The 22,937-nt window shown below is 37.4% G+C and overlaps 1 protein-coding gene across 1 annotated transcript in view; it reads left to right on the forward strand.

Moving 5' to 3' along the window:
• TRIM56 (tripartite motif containing 56) overlaps nt 1–20,617 on the forward strand; it is an 82,555-nt gene extending 61,938 nt beyond the window's left edge. Inside the window, exon 2 of the mRNA XM_044077163.1 lies at nt 18,251–20,617. Within this exon, the coding sequence (XP_043933098.1) occupies nt 18,276–20,255 (1,980 nt within the window). The 5' untranslated portion in view covers nt 18,251–18,275 and the 3' untranslated portion in view covers nt 20,256–20,617. The remainder of the gene's footprint in view (nt 1–18,250) is intronic.
• The last annotated feature ends 2,320 nt before the right edge of the window (nt 20,618–22,937 follow it).

The following is a 22,937-nucleotide window of genomic DNA, read 5'->3' on the forward strand; positions in this document are numbered from 1 at the left end:
CCCTTTGTATTTCTGTATCCTGTCATAATATGTACAGCAATTTGAACTTGTACTTCCTTTTGTAAGCTTGCCTAAGAAGTGCATGACATGCTATTACTGACGTCAATCATTTTGCTGTTGCTCCCACACCAGTTATCCCTTCTGTTTGCTGACCCACATGCTGCCATTTTCCATTTGCTTAAATAAGCTGCCTTCTCCACTCTTTCTGAAGGTGATTATAAATTTGTCTTAAAGTGTTCAATACAGTTTACGGAGGTCCATCCATTGAAGAAGTGCAGGGCAAAACAGAATGTTGTAAAGGCATACTCTTGACCAATTCTGCTTTGAAGTTGCTTGCTGCATATAGCAGCTTACTGTTATCTTGGTTTTAGTCATTCTGCAACATGCTATAACTTGCACACCCTACAACAATATTTTATGACTTAAAACTAATTGCTCTTAATACTTTTTTAACGGTTCTGCCAAGGTTATGAGGAAAGGTACCTACCAAGAAATAAAAAAAGTATCTACACCAGTCATACTGAACGCAATTTAAAATTGTTTTAAAGGGTTCAAGTACATCTTCTTGAGTAAATCTAATTGTATAAGTTATGTAATATAAACTGAAATGGTCTAGAAATATGACTGTATACCAAAAGGAGCTACTGCCAGCCCAGTTATCTGGAATTTTGTAAGCATCTATGTGTCATTTATAATTATCAACATGATTCATATGCTTGTCTTTCAAATGTATTAGAATTGTATGTTATGTGTATATTAAACTGCTAGTGCAGAAGTGTATGTTGAAAAGGGTACTGAGCTTAAAAGATGTATCCACAGTGTACCCTACTGGAAGAGAACAGAAATACTTCTTATGATTTTGAACTCTGAAGTTACTGTGAGGATTTACTGAGTATTTTCTTTTTTTTTTTTTATTATTTATTACTAAATATTTTTAAACTTATCTTTGTGGCTGATATTTGTGAAACATATTTAAGCTCTTGCATAATTATTTGGTACCACTGTGCAGGCCACTCCTAATAGCCTTGCTCTTGGTCAGACTACCGTTTGGATTAATAGTAACATTAGACAGTATGATTGCTCACCCTTTGCTAAGGGCCTTAAAGTAGCTGATAAGTAATGGCTGGTGGCAGTGGAAACTACCTTATAGTCTGGGCAGAAGGGAGCATAACTAAGAAACCTGTGCCAGCCTTTCCCAGGTGTGTGTGTGTGTGTGTGTGTGTGTGTGTGTGTGTGTGTGTGTGTGTGTGTGTGTATAAATCAAACCTCAAAGTGTGTGTGTATGTCAGCTACTTGGGCAGGGACACAAAGCACTGGTTGGACAGAGAGGGTGCTGGAGGTCTTGATTTGGCCACTCAGCTGAGATCTCAACCCTATAGCTATGTCAGTGCGACGTCTTATTGGGGATCTGGAGAAAGAGGAAGAAACCAGTCCCAAACTGACTGCGGTCTCTGTGTGCTCTTAAGGGAAATTGCAGTTTACTGTCTGTGTACTTGTCATCCTCCCAATGTGTATGTTCCCCACTGTTGCCAGTGGTGAGGACTGAGGCTCCTCGATTACTGGGCCAGTGCTGGGGTGTCACATATAAATTGGTGTGTGTGTGTACTTGTCATCCTCCCACTGTGTACATTCCCCACTGTTGCCAGTGGTGAGGATAGAGGCTCCCTGATTATGGGGCCAGTGTTGGGGCGTTACAGGCTGATTCTGTTTTAAACCTGACACTGAGAGTGGCAGGAAATGAACAGCATGTGGCTCGGGAACTGAAAATAAACATGCAAAGTCATTTTTAATTTTTGCAGCATTTGGTGGTTGGCAAGAAGGTAAGCAGGACCCCCTCCCCACTTTAACATTATTATCAGTACAACTATAATAGAGACTACACATTACAATATTGAAGTAGCTGAGAAGCATTGGAAACATGAGCCACAAAGTATTATAGAGAATGATGAAGTTTATATCACATGGGATTACCCATTACCAATAGTTCAAAAACCGATATAGCAGTACATGAAAATAAGACAAAAGTAGCACTGATCATTGAAACTGCTGCACCCAGTGTCTACAGTGTCTTCTGTACAGAGACACAGTCATAAAATAACAGGATTTGCAGGGAGAAATGAGGGCAATGCGGAAGAAGGATACCCAGACAGTTCCAATAGTAGTAGGAACAACGGGTCTTGTAAAAAAGAATTTACAATCATACTTAGACTTGCTACCGATGCATGAAACTCCATATGATTTGCAGAAGGAGTCATTACTGGGCACATTGCAGACACTGTGAGGAACACTTGGATAACATCAAAGACTGATACAATACTAATTTCATGAACTTTAATCATACTTTGACTTAGGAATTGGTTCATTCCTGTCATGGTATTAGAAACCTAAAAGTATTGGAGAAATTAAAGAGAGAGTAAACTTAAGAGGGGGCATTTGAAATATGTAGTGCTTATGCAAAGCGCTAACTCATGGAATCTATTTGCACACAAGTGGAAAATATGTATTGTATGTGCATAACTAGCAAACCTAGCCACACTGCTTCAAACTAGCTTAAAAAATAGATCCTGTTAATTAGAGGTTTGCATAAGTGCTAAGCATTTCTGAATTTCTCCAAGTTGTACTACTCTATACTGCGCATTTTTAAATATTAACTGTCACCATCTGCCTGTTGACCATTAGTCCCTTTATGGCCAATTAGGCTATTCACTCCACATCACTGGGGCAACAGTCAGCCAGGAGTGGCCAACATTTACGCAACTTTTGGAGTGACTTGAGGGTTTTCTGCACAGCCCAATATTTCCCCATGGATGCTCATCTTGAAGAGGCAAAGGGGACATGCAGTGGGCTGCTTTCACTGGCTATCCTTCAATTTCTCAAGGGGCACTGACCGCAAGTAAACTTCCCCCATCATGTCAAGCACAGGAAGTGGTATCCCCAGTCTACTATAGAGAAATCATATTTTTCCTATATGCTCCCCAGGCACTCACTACTCTCTCCATCCCCAGGAGCACTGTGATCAGTGCCCTCACACTCTTCTTCCAGTGTTCCTGGATCCACCAATGCTGGGGCCACACACTGAACCACGGTCACTTAGGATGCAGTAAGGTGTCCATCTGACTGCTCCATGGAGCCAGGCTATAGGACAGAACATTTTATATGTGCTAAACTCCACTTTTCCTATGCTTAAATTATAGAATCATGCTGCTCTGGGTGCATTTTGCATCATTTTATAATATTTTAAACACAAGTCTTCTGATATCCAAAACACATAATTTTAAACCAACTCTGCCTCCCATAACTGTGGATACCCCAATCAACAAGAGCAGGACAGCTGAGGAAAGATGATTGTTTTATCTGTGTAGTTAAAGTGTCATTTCTAAACAATGCCCAGAAGGGAACACTGGGGATCAAGTTTTCTTTGTATATCACAAAACATCTCTTATGTAAAAATCCCAGTTACATGTATTTGACTTCTCTGTACATCAGAACTTGCATTGTCCCAGAGTTAATTACTCAGACAATAAGGAAAAGTGACCTTCTTCTTTAGCAGTTTTCCCTTTTCTCTGAGTTAGTTAATACTAGAGTTTGTATATACACAAAAGAAAACTTTGAGGGTACATTAGAAGTTGCAAGCACCCCTTCTAAAACAGTAGTTTACTAAAGATTTGTATAGTAATGTTGCTAATTTTTTTATATACTGAAGGTGCTTAGGCTGCTTTGTGCTATATTTCCACTGCTACTGAATTGACCATTTCTAACCAGATTTTGCTTTGGCAACAGTCCCCAAAAATGTCAGGGATTTTTTTTATTTAATCCAATTCTATTGGTGTGGTTTTGAGGAACATTTACTGCTGATCTGTTAAAGCTTGTTATTGTGTTAAATGTTGCTTCTTTTCATCTGAAGTACTTTTCAGCTTTTTTTCTAATGAGAGTAGAGTATTTGCAAGTATTTTGGGCCTTCTGTTTTCTGTAGGCTCAAAAATTTATTTACAGTTATCTTTCTAGCTGGATGTGGCTTTTAAGTGTAGTTTTTAAACTATGGTTCATAGCAGGGCCTACTATTTTATTTCACAGGCCTGCTTAGTTCTACATTTCCTTGCTACACTCTGCTACTGAAGTGATCAGTTTTATCGATATGTGACTTTTGAATGAGTCCCTGTGATGCCAGGGAAGCATTTGATTTAATTATTAAATCAAAATCTATCTATTGGTCTTGAAGTGCATTGACTGCTAATCTGTTCATCTTGCTTATTTTGTGAAACTTTGTTCATTTGAGACACTTTCCATCTCATTTTTGGGTGAGAGTAAATAATTGGCTAGAGGTCTGGGCATCATAATTGTCCTATACTTAATTTACAGTTACTTTTCTGATTGTCTCTAACATATAAGACTTAACTCAGATGTCGGGCTATGTAGTTGGACATGGTGCTCTGGCATGGCTGCTCAGTTTTTCATTTCCTTGCTACATGCTGCTGCTGGAATGACTGGTTCAAATCAGATTTCACCTTGCATCATTACATATAACAGTGGGATGTATTGTTCTGTACAGATGCAATTGTTTTATTTTAAAGTATTATAACACTTATTTAGCAATCACCTTATTCATCTAGATTCCTCACTTAATTTGCAAAGTTGTTAAAATTTCGTACTATGGGCACAATGTGCGGCAACTTGGCTGTATGCTGTCCAGAGTGGCAGTGTACTGTTTCTGTTGGTTGGTTATTGGAACTTCTTGCTACACCTAGCCTTGTCTACACTGCTTTGTGAGCTACTGCCATTGTTTATTTGCAAAATATATATGTGTGTAAATGTATACACACACATACACACACACACACACACACACACACACACACACACACACATATATATATATATATATATATATATATATATATATATATGGGTATACTTTTACTCACTGAAATAACACTTGTTTGAATCGCAAACAGCCAACTCCACTTCAGTGAACTTCCATTCAATTGAAAGCACGGACTACTGAACTTAGTTCCCTGGGAAATTAACCACTTGACCATCAGGGAAAAAAAGTGAACAGAAAAAAATTAAACCCACCCAAGTGGAGTGCTTCGGCCCCCACACCCCCCTAAATACATATACCAACTCCAAGATCGCACTTCACTGGGGAACAGGGCAAATATCACCCTGGTGGCCAGGTGGTTCATTTCACAGGGAAAGGAGTTTAGTAATCCATGCTTTCGGTTGAATGGAAGTTCGCTGAAGTGGAGTCGGCTGTTTGCGCTTCAAACAAGTGTTATTTTGGTGAGTAAAAGTAGACCCATATACATATATATATATATATATATATATATATATATATATATATATATATATAAAGGTTCATAGGTAGGTACTAGGCTATCCGCCCAAGGGCCTACGTAAGCCTAGCCAGCAAGGTACCATAGCTTACGCCACCCAAGAAAGTTTTATATATATATATATATATATATATATATATATATATATATATATATATATATATATATATAAGACTGCAGTAACCTACATCGAACAGACATTACATCGATATATGTAACATTAATGTAAAAATGTCAACATGTACTGCGCATGCTCTGAGAATTAACTCCCAAGCAGGTAAAATAAAAAAATCAAAAGCAGGTGTGCCCCCCACACCTCTACTAATCATATATACTAACTATGAGATTGCACAATCCCATAGAAATGGAATATTTCCCTACCCAGGGATTGTCTCACTCACATGTTGACCATCTGTTTCAGTTAACCAAATGGAGTCGATCAAACAGACATCAAACTACAGTCCATTTGACAAAAGGAAAGCCACCTATATATATATATATATATATATATATATATATATATATATATATATATATATATATATATATATATATATATATATATATATATATATATATATATATATATGTATATAGGTTTACAATTAAAATGTTGAGGTTGCTTACCTCAACAGTGAGAAGGCTGAACATGGAGGAACAGAGAGGCAAAACGGTGAACATAATTTCTGTCAGCTGTAAAACATCGATATATAGCTTGTGTTCGCGGTTTTGGAGTGTTGGTGTTTTGAAGTGCATCGCACTATAGTAGGGATCGGGAAAATTACCCTTTTTCTCCCTGTAGTGTGATTTTGAATATATAAGTAGCAGGGGGTGTGGGGGGTGTAGGGGGGCTTGCCCCCCTGAAAAACAGTAGGACATTTTCTGTCTGGTAATGTATGTTTTTTTACCTGGATGGTGAGCGGTCAAATGTTGATTCTTTCCTTCGAAAGAATCGACATTCTGAACAGTCGGCTGGATGGTTTTTCATTGTTCCGGGTCAGGGATGTGCATATTTGAGGTAAGTCATCTTGGGATTTTGATAGTAAACCATATATATATATATATATATATATATATATATATATATATATATATATATATATATATATATATATATATATATATATATATATATATATATATACATATATATATATATATATATATATATGTATATATATATATATATATATATATATATATATTTAGATAGATATACTGCTTTGTTTGCATGTGAATTTCTCAAATTGTTGTTGTTATATCAGCTCCTTGCTGCTCCAGACTAGTTTATAACAATCATCATCATATATTAATATTTACATCTCCTTGTGTACTTAGCCTAGTTATTTGTTGTGATTAGATTTCGCTGCATCCAAGCCTGTGGCAAATGAATCTGATAAAGACTAGATGCTATCATTGTTGCTTTCAAGTCTATTTATTTTTTTTAAGCCTACATTTAATAGTGTCCTACAAGCAATCATTGTGTGGCACTTGAGCCCACTGACATTTTATAACAGTTGAGCCAATCTCTCTCTCCATTTTACTGATGACAGTCTAGACTTGAAGTGTATGGTACATGACATCCAAGTCAATTTCTAATCATACTGTTGGTGGCATCTGAACCTGCTATTTAAGAGAACACTTGTGAGTAATTTTTATCACCTCTTCTGGCCTTGTTCTATTGTTTTTATATGGGATGCATGCATTGCTCTCATACTATTTTAATTATGTACTATACTATAGTTATGTATTACTCTTGATTCTTACTGCATTTCATTTATTCTACTTTTGCAGTCCTCATGCTGTTCTTATTATACTGAATTTGTGTGTTCTACCAAACTATAGCCACATACACTACCAAACTATAGCTGTGTACGACACCTAGATTATTCTGCATTTCTTAATTTCTTCCCTGTATATTCTGGTAGTTGTTATATCAGTGTTAGTACATCATCTTCGTCTCACCTAATACATATATCCTCCATAGCACTGTCTACCTACCCAACCTATCTGCTTCAAATACTGAGTAAATTAGTTCAATATATCATTCCTGCCCTTAATAGCTATGACTATCACCTGGTGGTGGCTCATATAGCTATGAATGATCTGAAGCACTCAATCTAATATGGCATGCAGAGAAACATGTTAGATCTCACTATGCATGTGTCAAATGGAGGTAAGATTCTGGTGCTGAGTGGAATCCTACCCTGACCCAGAATGATGTCTACTGACAAAGATAATATAAATGATTTTAATAATTGTCTACGTAGCTAGTGTCTTTCCAGGGTCCTGGTATGTGTTAGCTTGGGAAAGAAGAGCTATGGACCAAATGTCTTCATAAAGAATGTCCTGCACCTTCTGTTCTCGCATTGATTCTGTAAACTGGCCACACCTATTGCTGATACCACAGTGCCTTTTTGGGCAAAGTCTGCTTTTGTGGTATTCCAACAGGACAAGAAGGTTTGCAGTAAATTTCAGTCTGAACCATATCAAAACTGTTCTGCTCTATTCGAAAAGTCATAATAAAAAACTACTACTTCTCAAGGCACTCCTGCAAATGAGCACCTCCAAATCTGGGTTGTAACAGTGACTTTGTTTCTCTATAAAGACAACACTCCCTCTTTAACAGTTTCCTGTGCCTATCAGCATTCAGACCTGATAAAACCTTTGGGGAAGTAACAGTATTTGTCAGAAATCTAAACACCTGTACACAGAACTTATTGAACTGCAAGTTGCACTAAATAAGAAAAAATATAATTTCATGGCCTCCTATATTCACCTTCCATGTCCACGGAGAACTATAAAAGATTTATACCAGTGTTTACTGAACTGTCTATAAATAAATACCTTCTTGCTGGTAATTTCAAAATGTCCCTGTATTAACTACAAGACCTTTGCTACAAAGGATCAGTATGCACAATGATTGCTACACTCAATAAATGGTAGCTCCTTTTAAAATAGTTAAACAGCCCACTAGAGATCAAAATCTTCTTGACCTCATCCTTACTAACAAGACAAAAAAACATAAAGCTGGACATAAAGTCCAACTTGGTAGGGGGGCTGAAGTGGGATGTGAATTTCTACTAGGCCAGTGTATATGTTAAAGCTCTCTATGCTATTATTAAAAACACTTGGGGTTTGGAAGCAGTTGAGAAAATAATGGGGGAGGGACCACACACATCCTATGTGTTACAGCTTTTGGAATTTTCTTTAACACACAATTGCTTTAAATTTGAAAATCAATATTTTTTACAAAAAAAAAGGCACTGCATTGGGGGCATGATTTGCCCATGCATATGCCATCATGTTTATGAACTATTTTGAGAACTTATTTGTTTACAACACTGAATTTTATTCGACTTATGTGGTTGTATACAAGAGGTTCATTGATGATTTGATTTTTATTTGTAAGGGTGACATTGTTAACTTTCGTATATTTATGGATAATCTCAATAAGAATAGCTTTGGTTTACAGTTTACCCACAAAATTGACTCAGAGAAAATGCGATTCCTGGACTTGGAATTTTTTTATATCTGAAAATCAGAAAGTACACTTTAGACCTTATACTAAGGAAACAGCTATCAATACATTTTGGCAGCTGATAGTATGCATCCTCCACATTTGATGTCCTCATTACCATATGGGTAATACAAACATATTTGTACCAATACCTTTGATAAATCTACACTAGATCAGGAATTCTGAAAGTTAGACAAAAGCTTACAAGTCGGGGATATTCTGTAGCTACTTTGGATAAAGCTGAAATCAGAGCTGGGGGGATGTGGTAAAGGTTCACATACCGTTTTTAATGGCATGCAGGGTGCACTTGGTGGTGAGATATATGATACTGTATACACAGTTAGGGGTGATAGGATATTCTTTGTTTCCAAATATTCCCCTCTTTTGGATATGTTGAGGGGAGTGATTGAGAGATTTTGGCTGTTAGTGTGTGATGACCCCCTCATTAAGAATCCTGTTCCCAAGAATAATAACATTTTCCTATAGTAGGTTTTTGAGCCTCAAGGAATTGTTGAATTCGAGGACTCATCAGATGGGGGAGGAGCGCATTGGGTGTCACCCTTGTGAAAGGTGTAGGGTTTGTGGAAGAGCTAAAAATTTGGATCGGGCCTATATTAATTTAAAAAAATATATAGAGCAAAGAGTTATTTTAATTGCCGTTCTTGTGAGGTAGTATATATCATTGGATGTGGTTGTACCCCCACAAGATGGTAAATAGGACAGACCAAGAAAATGGATAAAAGCCATGTGATGGAACATTTAGGTGACATCAGAAATAGAAGGTTGGAAAGCCCAGTGGCGAACCATTTTCATACCGTCCATGGTGGATCTGATGTGAGTTTCTTTTTTAGTATTTTAGCTAAGCCCTTTTACACAAAGGGAGTAGATTTTGGGGTTAAACTATCACAGTTGGAAACAAAGTTCATAATTAGTTGTGGTACTTCATTCACAAAAGGTTTAAATCAGGAAATTAACATTCATATTTGGTAAACCTGCATTTTGCTATATGCAATTCTTATTTGGTACACAATTCAGTTGTGTCTGTTGTATAAACAGTATCATATATATAGGATATATGTGTTTCTTAAGTAGCACTGTTCATAATGGCATGAGAGGGTTAAATATTTTTCATTGCCTAATGGATTAATTAATTGAAGGTTAATTGTGCTTGCTATATAAGATGCTTGTGATGGTGTAATAGTTATTCCCTTGAAGGCACCTAGCCGAGGTACCAGGAAGCACCATTAAACATCTTGGATTTTACATACTTGTGTGGTCTCTGGTGATTTGGTTCAACTGGTCCAGCTTTATAATTTTTTGTCTTGTTTTGAGATTGGCGTTTTTGTTTGCTCATCCTTACTAACATCAGAATCCTCCTATAGTATCCTAACCTATGGTCAAATCCCCTTTATGGCATCTGAACCAGCCAGAGTGAAAACATCTGAATTCAAGGGCTTTAAACAAGCAAACCTATGATATTAAAAATATACAGTGAGCTTTCAAAATGTAACTGCAAGATTTCCACCCACATGTAACACCAGTTTTTACTACCATCTAACAAACAGCTTAACCCAAGCGGTCCCAGTCAGAATCAAGTACATTTGAAAATAGAATATCTTGGTGGAATGTCTGCATTAATAATCTCACAACGAAAGAAAAGAAAATAATTAAGACATATGACAAATCAAAATCTATCCACATTAAGGGATTCTATAAGAAAAGATCAATAAAATATGAAAGTTATAAGGAAGCTCAAAGTGTAATGAAAATTAAAATTAACATCTGACTTTAAAGATAACCATAAGCACTTTTTAAATGGATCAGATGATTATGAAACCACAATCAGCAATGTTTTGAATTAATTCATAATGGCATTACCCACTCTGTCCCTAAAGATATTGGTAATAAACATGCAAATAAACTCAGTGGCAACTTCACACTGGAAGCGGTAATTAAAGTACTATAAATTCTTGAGCCTTTTACCCCACAATTATTATGGATTATGTCGTAACTGCACTCTGTAAAGATAAAAGTACAAACTCTCTGGGCCCCAACAATTTACCTGGTTACTTAATCTACAGTACCATAGATGCCTTCCATGAACCCCTCCTGATCTGTTCATCTCAGGCATAGCCACAGGGAAGGTTCATGAGGTATGGAAAATGGCAGTCACTGTCAGTCCACAAAGGTGGCCCCACCTTTACATCCTAGTAAGTACAGACCTATCACCCTATCAAGCCTAATTTGCAAGTTTATGGAATGTATTATATTTTATAACTTCTGATATAAAAAATGTCAAGGGGAGAATGTTTATTTAATTAGTAATCTTCTCTGAGAAAGTAACTGAAGATGTAGACAGCAGCCATGCAGTTTCTAGAACTTTTCTTGATCTGGTCAAAGTTTTTTTACATTTGTCCTCATGCTGGAATTTTAAATAAGTGTAAAGGTATAAATGTAGACTCTTATGTTTTAAGATGGATGGCAAGCTGTCTAACAGATAGAACACATGTAGCTAAAGCAACTGGTTTCACCTCAGAAAGCAAAAAGTGGACTAGTTGCATTCTTCCGGGTATAGTACTGGGACCCATTTGACTTCTATTTCTTTGATCTCCAAATCATTAATCCAGATATATAACTTTGTGGACAACATGGAGCACCCATCCCATTGGAATGTGTGGCTTTCTGTATATTGGGTACAAAGACCTTCTGGTCACCTATTTGACAATATGCTTTTCATATTATTTTGCTTAATCATTCACAGTCCACGTTACCCAAAATTATACTCGTGCAACCATCTTGCACAAACTTCCTTCTTGCCTGACAGGTTATTGATTGTGTCCTACCCTTTGTGGATTAATTCTGCTACTTTCTACAATTTTAACTGGTCCTACCATACAAAACCTATGGTTATATAAGATGGAGGGATCCAGTATTAGTTCTTCACAGGCCAAACCCAGATGTACTCCCTCCATTTCCCAGGAGCAGATATCTGATTTTACCAAACTGGAAGACTGGCTGAACTCCATCCTCACTTGGATGAGACACAGTCAAGTTAAAGTCAATCACAGAAGATCTAAGGTTATTCTAGTGCATGCTGTTAATGCCTCTACTATTTCTGGAGATAATCAGATAGAGTTTATATTTCTGGTAAAAGAGCTAAGGATAATAAAGTAGTGAATACAAGTTAACTCCTCTCTGTCTTTATTGTTATTTGGTAACTGAGCTAGCAGTCCTTGTTAAATTACTTGCAAGCAAGGCTCGCATCTTCTTCTCGGTTAATTGTTTATAAAAGCAACTGCATCAGTTTGGATTAAGGAAACATCCATGACTGCCCCTCCCCCACTTTAATAATTTATCTATTGTTAATTGCTGATTTAATTGGGATAGGAATGAGTTTGCATGTCCCTAAATAATAACTAAGCATTTTAAGTCCATAATTAGCAATATACATGATTTTAAATGAATCTCTTTACTATTACTTATGATGCTAAAATTGCCCACATAGACTGATTGTCTCCTGCTATTGTGATTGTTTATCTCTGCCTACTTTGCTCCCTTCCCACCCCCAATTCCCCAGCCACCCTGTACCCTTACAAGTTTTCCCTCTTAACTCCTACAATTTCATACATATTACCCGGGTTTATATTATATTATTGAATGCTTAAAAAGGCAAATAATGAATACATATAATAATAAATAATGCACACATATAAATGAAAGCTTACAATCTTGAAAGCTTAGAACAGCGATTTTTTTTTCCAAGGGAAAAAAATCGCTGTTCCAAAAAAAAAAAAAAGAAAATTAAAATTGAAATAATACATAAAATGGGGGGCTTCGCCCTCACACCCTCCCTACTTAAATATACCAACTCTGAGATCGCACTACAGTGCCAAAAACGGCAAAGTAATGGAAGCAGCCAAGCAAATTCTTTCCCTGGGAAAGAATTTGCTTAAAAGCCACTTTGCTATTTTGCGTTTTCATTGTTTAAAGTTCGACCAAGACGTATTCGATATAATGTATCTTTGGTCATCTAATTGGAACCTTATTACCCACCACTTAAAGACATATACATTAAATACCCTCTTCCAATTTCTACCCTCTGTCAGCTCCTGCTGCAGCCCATTCTGCAGGCTTAAAACTTTGTTACAGACATTCTCAACCCACTTTTTACCATACACACTCCTGCTTACCAATCCATCCATTCACATGCACACATGTGTAGATTATAATATATATAGACATTTATCAATGCACACACACACACACACACACACACACACACACACACACACACACACACACACACACACACACACATACACACATACCAATACCACAAAAGCACTTTTTTTAGATACTCATATCATTACTTAATAGTTACTACTTTGGACTGCTATCCTTCTCTTCAGTACACATTTTTGGTCTCCTTCCTCATCTATAGACAGCTCACTTCTTCACTTTCCCCTGCCTACATACTCACACCATACAGCTTTCTGCACACAACCTAACCACTCTCCAATATCGTAAGTATTTCTATACTACCCTGAAAACATATCCTCACCATTTACCACAACTCTTTCTCACCATTTCTCTCAACACTCTTTTTATTAATATACCACACGGCCATTATCTTACCAAACCTCCACCTTTTTCTATTCACCATCTCAGCTCACAATGACAGTAAGTCAGTATTGTTTTGTGCACTCACAACACACAACACCAGCTCACTTCACTAACTACCACAATACTCCCACATCATATTTCATCTCCATCCCAAACACACATACATTACATCACAAAACCCTCTTACTATCCCTGTCTGTCTCCACTTCTCTGTATCAATATACATGCTCAGATCTGTTCTCTTATAGATATATTGAAGTTAAGAATAACACTTTATCAGCCTTAATGAAAGTCAGATTCAAATACAAATGGCTACATACCTCTACTCACCCCATCTCCATCCCCATCCTGAAACGTATTGGAGGTATTCACCCTAACCTCGGACCCACACATCGACTACCCATCATGGCCGACCTATCTCTTTCCAGTGCTCCCGACCGACACGATGTTCTCATCAGGTAATGCATCTAAACTCATTCTTTTCAACATTAACCTCAGAAGCATCTTCAACAAAATTCATGATATCCATGCGTGTCTAGATTTTTGATCCCCAGACATTTTAATTGACACTGAAACCTGGCTTAGACAAGGAATAACTGACAATGAAATTATGTCTCCATGTTTTAACGTACTCAGAATGGACAGAAATGTTAAAAGAACAGGTGGTAGAACTATTATTTATAAAAGCAACTTAGAAATAACTCCAGCCGATCTAAGTATCCCAAAATTTAATAATGCTGAACTTCTGATTGCATACCTCAAAATCAGCCAAAATAAATCTATGTGTATCTCAGCAGTATACATCCCACCAGGTAACAACATTACCGCAGCCGAAAATATCCAACACTGGATATCTGACATCCCCCAGGAAACCTTCATCTTAGGTGACCCAAATATAGACTGTCATTGCATATACAGCAGCAACCATAAGGAACCTATTCACCTATTCAGTTTAAATAACTAATAAGCTCCACCACCAAAATCGATAAAAACACTAACAGACATCCACACTGGACTGGATATCAACACAGAAACCCCATAATATAAAATCTATTGGTGGCTTACCAGATACTATAAGTGACCAACTCCCAACCTACGTAATCAGACAACATGGTTCACCCAAACAAATAATCTATAAACAAGTACGCAATTTAACCAAATTTGACAAAGACACATTTATTACTTCCCTGTCACATTACAACTGGAATGGATTAAGAGGAATGCCCCATAGATAAAGCAGACACTATCTTCCATTGCACCTTCCCAAAAATTGTAATTTATGACAAGCAGGGTAAAATCTAACACAGTGCCATGCCTAACATAAGAAACTAAACAGCTCATGCTGCAAAGAGACAAAGCATGCCAAAAATTGTATAAGAATAAAACACGTGCCTACCAAAATTTTAGATATGTCTGAAACCATACCTAGATCCTTGTTAAATTTGGCAAGAAGTCATTTCACAGTAATCTCCAACAAATTACCAAAACAACCCCAAGCTTTTTTGTTTGGTCCTTCCTAAATAAAGTATGAAACCCCAGCCATACCATTATACCCTGTCCTTCTACTTCAACCAACAAAGAGTCCATTGTCACTAAATTCTACACTCATTTTATCCAGTCAGTTCTATCACTAATCAATGACCACCTCACTTCACCCCTCCACCTTCCATCTGGTCTCAAAAGCAACACACTGTCTTCTAGGTTTTCACCCCGTCCCAATATCATAATTACTAGCCAAATTAAAAGCAACAATCTCAGCTGCTGATAACCTTCCACCGAGTTCCTCAATGTGGGTGTAAAAGCACTAGCCTTCCCTGTCTCCATTCTAATCAACCAGTCAGTAACTGAAAACCATGACCCATCCATCTGGAAAAAATCCATTATTATACCCCTTCACAATGGAAGTGCTTCAACAGAGTGAGCAAAATATAGAGCTGTTGCTGTCCTATTCCCCATCTCTCTAATCCTTGAGACATGTATTCTGTCTTAGCTTATGAAACATATAACTAAACATAACATTCTCTCCAACACCCAGCACAGTTTCATCCCAACCACAGTACTACTATTGCCCTCCTCAACTTCACCAACTTAGTAAACCAATACAGAAATGAGGTCAACCTTTCTTCTTCACTTTTTTTTTTACCTTTCCAAAGTATTTGACATAGTGTCTCACCAAAAGCTCCTCTCTGAACTTGCAACACTAGGTCTCACTTACCTCCCCCTCCCCTGGTTACAGAGTTATTTATGCAGTTGTCAGCAGGTGACTAACTGGCAAAAAAAAAAAACTTTCAGCATTTCAACCAGTCTCTTTTGGTATCTCCCAAAGGGTCAGTAGTCGGCCCCCTTCTATTTAATATTTTCATAAATAAACTTCATACTGCTACAACACTTGCTACTGTTGTACAATATGCTGATGATTCAACCCTTATCTGTTTTGCCCAATCCATAACAAAATTACAGGAAATCACTCAAAAATCTTTCACTGATATTGAAATATGGCTAAAAAATTCTAACTTGCTACTTAATGCCATAAAAAAAAAAAAAATACTATTTACTCCAAAACAGCACCTTAACGAAAAACACACATTTCACATTACCTCTAGTAATAACACAAAAATGGAAACCATAAGCCAAACTAAACTACTTGGAGTCGTAATAGATGACAACCTCAAATCTTATTACCATATACTTCATTCGATCAAGAAAACTCACCAAAAACATGGTTCCCCTCTATAGGGCAGACATACATGACAGATCAAGCAAGGATTACCTTAGCAACAACATACCTCCTTCTTTCTCTATTATATACTTCCCCTATTCTTACAAATGCCAACATTATGTATAAAACTAAACTAGCCTCCTGCTACAACAAAATAGATACATTTGCATTAAGCCTTATAAAAACATATGACTGCCTTGCATTAAAACAATTAAACTGGCTTGAACTCCCAGACCAGTTGATATACTCACAACTAATCATTGCTCACAATCTATTGTACTCTCCAGACAAATGCTCAGCAATACAAAATACTCTACTATACTATTCACCCACTAGAGACCTTCGCTCTAGCAATAAACTTTTACTATGTATCAGTAAGATATTCAATGTTGCTGGAGACTCTCTATACTCTCATTATGTGTTAAAACTCTGGAATGAAATCTCCACACAGTTAAAACAGAGACAAAACTTAATTTGTTTAAAAACGTTGCTTAAAGAACACCTATGCCAAAGATAGCTCTCGTCTTCCTGCTCACTTGACTAGCTTTACCCAGATTACTTTTCTCAAACTCATACGACTTTGCTTACTAATCTTTTTGTCCCTTATCGCTCCTCCTCACACTGCATTTATTTCCTAAACTCTAAATTTTCCTCCTTCTCTCACACCCTACCACTAACTACAATTTTTCCTTTATCTTCTTGCTCATTTCCATAACTTCTCCTTGCATATCTCTCGTATCATTTTGTAAGATGCATTCTACTTGTCTGCAAATTATTACTAAACTCAAAAACACCCCAGTTTGATCTTTTCCCTATAGCCATCATGCCATAAATACTTTAATTGTTATTGTGTGTTAGTTCCCTATTCAATAATTAGCCAATTTGTGTTCATTTCTCTCTAGGTTTTTGTGTTAAAATGCTATGCTTAATGCTATGTTCATGTAAGAAATATTTAAAAATATTTAAAAATAATGTAAATAAGCTCAAGCACAGATGTTTTTACTCTGCATTTATAAATGTGCCTCAAGTGTAACATAAATGTGGAGTTTTCTCCCAGGACCTCCACTGAAAATGGGATTGTTCCCAGTCAACAAAGACAAATAAATAACTAAATAGTATTTGGTAATGTTCTGCCATTAAAAGACTAAGTATCAGCTGTTATCAGGGCATGCAGCTTCCATCTGTAGAGAGTCATCAAGACTGAACACCTGATTTTTCCTGTTGTTTGTCAATAACTATTTATGCACTTGTTGGTTTACATCCTAACTACTACAATGCTGTATGCCTTAGGCTATCAGATACACATTTTGTCTGCTTGAAGTAGGCTCAAAATTCTATAGCCACACTGCTAAACAACTTTATAAGGTATTATATTAATTCTCCGCTGTGGGATGTGGGCTAGCTACCTCTTGAGGCTAGACCCATATTTTGAATTTGTTATTCACCTTTCAATACCTACTCAGCCTGGGTCCCATCTACTTAGAAAGAGCTGCTAGCATCCTACATCACTGCTCACTCATAAAGGTCTTCAGGTGAAGGCTGACTAATTGTTCTCACAATCAGTTTTGAAACACTGGAAAGATGTTCCTTTGCCTATTTGTCCCCACTTCTGAGGAATGCGGTACCTTCCTTGATTAAGAAATTTGTGATTGAGGCCTCCTTTATGAGGTCCATTTTATGCCATGCATTCAGAAGAGTTTATTTGAGCCCTAAAATAAACATACAGAGAATTATTTTACTATCAGTTTCTCTTTGGTAATCTTTTTATTTTACTAAGGCTGCTGTGCTTCTTTGAAATGTGTTTTATACATTTGTTTCTGTTATTTTATTTGTATAAAGTTTAATCTATTAAGCACTTCAAATAAAATAAAATGAATGACTGAGCCATCTTTGGCTCTATTTATTGGACATTTGCACAACATAATATTTCACTGCGTTCATTCAAGAAGTACATAGCATCAGGCATACGGTGTTGCTTATGTTTTCCTTCAGATAGCACAGACACATAGCTACAGAAAATGTTTCTCACACTTTTTTTTTTTTTTAATTCAGTGAGTCTATTTGCCAGAAAACTAACATGGATTCCACTGATGCATGCTTGTCCCAAGTCATCACTACAGAGTTTCTCACCTGTGGTATTTGCCTGGAACTTTATAAGACTCCCAAAATCCTACCTTGTCTTCACAGCTATTGCCAAGTTTGTTTGGAAAAAATAGTCATCGAACAAATACTACGATGTCCAGCGTGTCGAGAAGTTACAGAAGTCACTGAAGGGTGTGAAAAACTCAAAACTAACTTTTTCATTAACAGTCTTTTGGATCTTGTCCAATCCAAAACTGACCTCATGTGTACTTTGTGCCCAGTCTTGGGTAAAGATTCAAGTCAGAGGGCCACATCAAGATGCTTGGATTGTTCAGACAACCTCTGTCAAACGTGTGCAAGTGGTCACCACTTCTCACGCCTCACGCATTCTCATTTGGTAGTCAGCATTGAAGACTACTTAGCAGGAAAATATGATGAGGATGTCCGACGGCGTCAAACAGTACTTTGTCAAGACCATCGCAGTGAAAGCCTGCAATATTTCTGTGAACAATGCTCTTGCCTGATTTGCAGGGAGTGTCGACTCCTTAATCATGTAGGTCACGAATGTGCTTCCCTTTTGGCTGCAGTTGAATCTCACAAACCTCTTATACAGGAGCTTCTTACAGGAGTAACAGAAACAATAACAAAAATCTGCAGATACAGAAAAGAGCTAGAGGACAACTTACATCATCTCAAGAATCAAGAAGCTTCAATCAGACAAATGGTTGAAAGAACAGTCTCTTCTCTAATTAAAAAATTGCAGTCCAACAAAGAGGACATTTTTCAACAGCTCAACAACTTTGTAGCACAGACGGAGAAGGTCTATGAAATTGCTAAAGCAGATATTGAATTTCAAGAGGTGACAGCCAAGAGCATTAGGACATTTTCTGAGAAGGTCCTCAGTACTGGCCAAGAAGTTGAGATACTTGCCCTAGAGAGAATAATCACTGCGAGGCTACAGAAGCTGCAGTCCTTTGTGCACGAATACCCCATCCAAAGCAATCTTCCTCAGCTTCACATTAAGAGAGATACAGTGTCTGAATGTGACTTATTTCAGCTGACAGTTGGTAACAAACATATAACTCAGGCATTTCTGGAGGCTCTGTCAACATCTGATAGAGATGAGACACCATCAAAAAGTTTAGTTTCAAACACAAGTCTGTCTCCACAACTCAGTGGTATAAACAGATCTACAATTCCACTACCCTCTTTATATTGTAAATTCAACATTAAAATCCCAAGTGATAAAAAGAAACCCAAGATTACTGCAGTGTGCCCTTTTGGTACAGATCAAATACTTGTAGCAGATGGTGATAACAGGGTTTTAAAAAAGTTTTCATTAAATGGGGAGTTCAAAGGCAAAATTAATGTGTTAAACAATAGGGAACCCTGTGGAGTTTATGTTATTAGTAACAAAATTGCATATTCTGCAGGGTCACAACTGTACATGACTGACAGCTTAGGTGACCTGCTATGGCAAGTTTTCCTCCCTGGTATCCATTGCGCTGGTGGTGTGACAGGTATGGCTGAATGGATCGCTGTGTGTGGTGGGTCACAGGTCATAATTTGTGACTTGCAAGGTGCTATTTTGAATACAATTTGGCCTGGTGGCTGCAGTCAAAGCAATTTTATTTTTGTTACCAGAAACAGTAAAGGGCATCTTATAGCATCTGACTGGTATAAAAAGGACATCATCATATTTGATAAAAGTGGAAAAATCATAGGTTCATGTGAGGCTCCAGACTCACTTGCCTACCAACCGGGTGGTGTTTGTGTGGATAAAAATGACAAAATCTATGCTGCCTTCTATGAGCTCATTAAGGTTGTACAGTTTTCTCCAAATGGGAAAATTGCAGCAGATTTCGTGACTTCTGCTGATGGTATCCTCAAACCTCGGGCCATTGCTGTTGTTGAAAATCACTTTTTAGTTGTGACTCAAGCACAGGGATTCATTAGTGTCTTCAAGATGCAATAAAAACTGCAGAAATGGCAGTCAAACTCTGAAAGTCACATGATGCATTCATGTTTTTAGCTTTATATCTGAAAATATAAGGAAAAATAAAAGTGGGATAAATTACAAATCGCTGTATTCCGACCATGAGATTACTGCTTTGAATTATTGTACCGTCCCACTCTCTTGCTCTCTCTCTATCTCAGTGTCATACACACACACACACACACACACACACACACACACACACACACACACACACACACACACACACACACACATGCACACACATTTGAGAAAACATACATGCACTAACACCCCCACATAAATGCATGTGCACACATACACACAGACAAACACACACACATATGCACAGGTAATGATACACCCACATATGTGTGCATGTACACACACACACACACACACACACACACACACACACACACACACACACACACACACACACACGTAGTGACACCCCACAGGTACACACCTACATACATACACGTGCATATTGACAGACAAGCACATGCTCACACACAGAGCCACACACATACATACAAAGATACACACACAAATCCATGTGCACTTGTATATACATGCAGACAATAAGTCACGACTCTCACACACAATAAGAAAGACACAAACAGACAGAGAGACAGACAGACAGATAGACATACACATACCCACACACAAACACACACAATAAATTAATATCAGAACATTAAGACATGGCTGTGCAGACGTAATGCTGCTCCTACAAGAACAAAAAGTATTATCATAACATTTAAAATTAATAAATTATATTTATCAAAGAAAATTCCAAAATTCTAGTGGGACTCTGTGTTATGCAAGCTACTAATTATAGTTATGCAGTTAGCAAAGTGGAATTAATCATGTAATCATGCAGTTCACCACAATATAACATACGTTATAATGTATTACATTAGGGCTTGAATTAATACTGTCATTTTGAGGGATCAGGAATTCTCAGGTTCTGCCTGTGTTTTAGTCTTGTTCTGTCTCTGAGTCTTGAGATCTGAAACTTGTATGACATGTTTTTTGATTACATAGGAAGATAATCTAGGACATAGCATCAGTGTATGCAAATTCTGAATATGGGCTTATAACCTCTGTATTTGCTTATGGTACAGATCAAACAGATTGCCCTTGTGATTCAGAATGAGTTACCTCAAATCGTTAGCCTTGCCATGAATGGTTATCTCTTTAAGGTAACTCAATAACTCAGAGACCACCCTACCTACTTCCTTGATTTTCTTTGAGCAGGCACATCAGCACAGATGGTGGTCCTGCTGCTATGCTAAATTGTAATGAGGTGATGCAGAGGAGCAGCTAATGCTGATTAGCTGTGTGCTCTCACCAGGAAATGCCTGCTGATTTACACAGCCGAGTGATTCACAGAACTTCTCAGCTGTGTAAATTACCACATTTGGTTGAAAAATTTAACTCGGCCAAAAGGTTGCAGTCAGCCATTGATTTCAATGGTAGAAGATGAGGAGCTGGTAAGTCCAGTGAAGTTCTGAGGAGACACAGGTGTGGGGGGTATATGAGTGTGTGTTTGTTGGTGGAAGTGTTTGTAAATATAAAGGTATGAATGGAGGTGGTTGACTGTGTGTGTGTGTGTGTGTGTGTGTGTGTGTGTGTGTGTGAGACTGTGCTTATGACTGTCTGTCTGCCTTGATAGTCACAGTGGGGGGGGGGGGGTAGATAGGGAATCAAGTGTGTGTGTGTGTGTGTGTGTGTGTGTGTGTGTGTGTGTGTGTGTGTGTGTGTGTGCGTGTGTGTTAGAGCATGCATGTGGATGAATGGGGGAATGTGTTTTTCAGTTGACTTTGAGTGTACAGGGTTATGATGCTGAGTGAGTGTGTGTGTGTGGAGGGGGGGGGGTGCCTAAGCAAATTTGATGCACAGACCACCAGAAGACATTATTGTTGCAAAGGGCTTTTACCATCAGCAGTAGTAAAATGTGCATGCTTTTTTGACATGCAAGTTAGCTAATAATGAGGCTGAAGCCATCTCTGAGTTGTATTTTACAGGACTGAGTAAACTGATCTACACTTTTTGATTCATTTATTAAAGCATGATGCAAAACAGAGGATTAGGATTGGGTTTCCTATTAAGATCTGCTTATTATGTATTTGTAAAGTGGATGCCAAGGAATTCCCCTTGACAGCGAAGTGCAAAACGTAAATTTTGGCATCCATGTTGAGAACACATAACAAAAGGTTATGAACAGTGAACCATTGTAAGCAGCAAAAATCCAACAAGGACCAAGGCAGCTAAAACCATAAAGTTAATTGTAAAACATAAATGATTTGTGGTTTTAGCTGTCTTGGTCCTTGTTGGTTTTTTGTTGCTTACATTTGTGATTTGTCTGAACCAAGGTGGACTTTCATCCTTTGTTTGCTGGATTTTCTCCACTTACTCTATTAACAGTGGACCATTCATAATTGTTTGCTGTATGTGGTATTACAAGTTACAGAAAAAAAGAAAAGAAAGAAAGAAAACGTCAGAGTGAAAATGTTTTGTTGGCTTTGAAGTCTGGAAAAGCACTTCTACTTGCAAACAGACGGCAGCATACCTCCATATGTTTTTAAGAATTGTGAAGAAATCCAAAAATGATGGCCGGATAAAGGTTCAAAATCTAGGATAGTTCTTAAACATTGCTTTATTTCAGTTAAAAAC

The sequence above is a fragment of the Protopterus annectens genome, chromosome 7.part0 (genome assembly GCF_019279795.1).
Source record: "Protopterus annectens isolate FY-2018-M chromosome 7.part0, PAN1.0, whole genome shotgun sequence".
NCBI classification, from domain to species: domain Eukaryota; kingdom Metazoa; phylum Chordata; order Ceratodontiformes; family Protopteridae; genus Protopterus; species Protopterus annectens.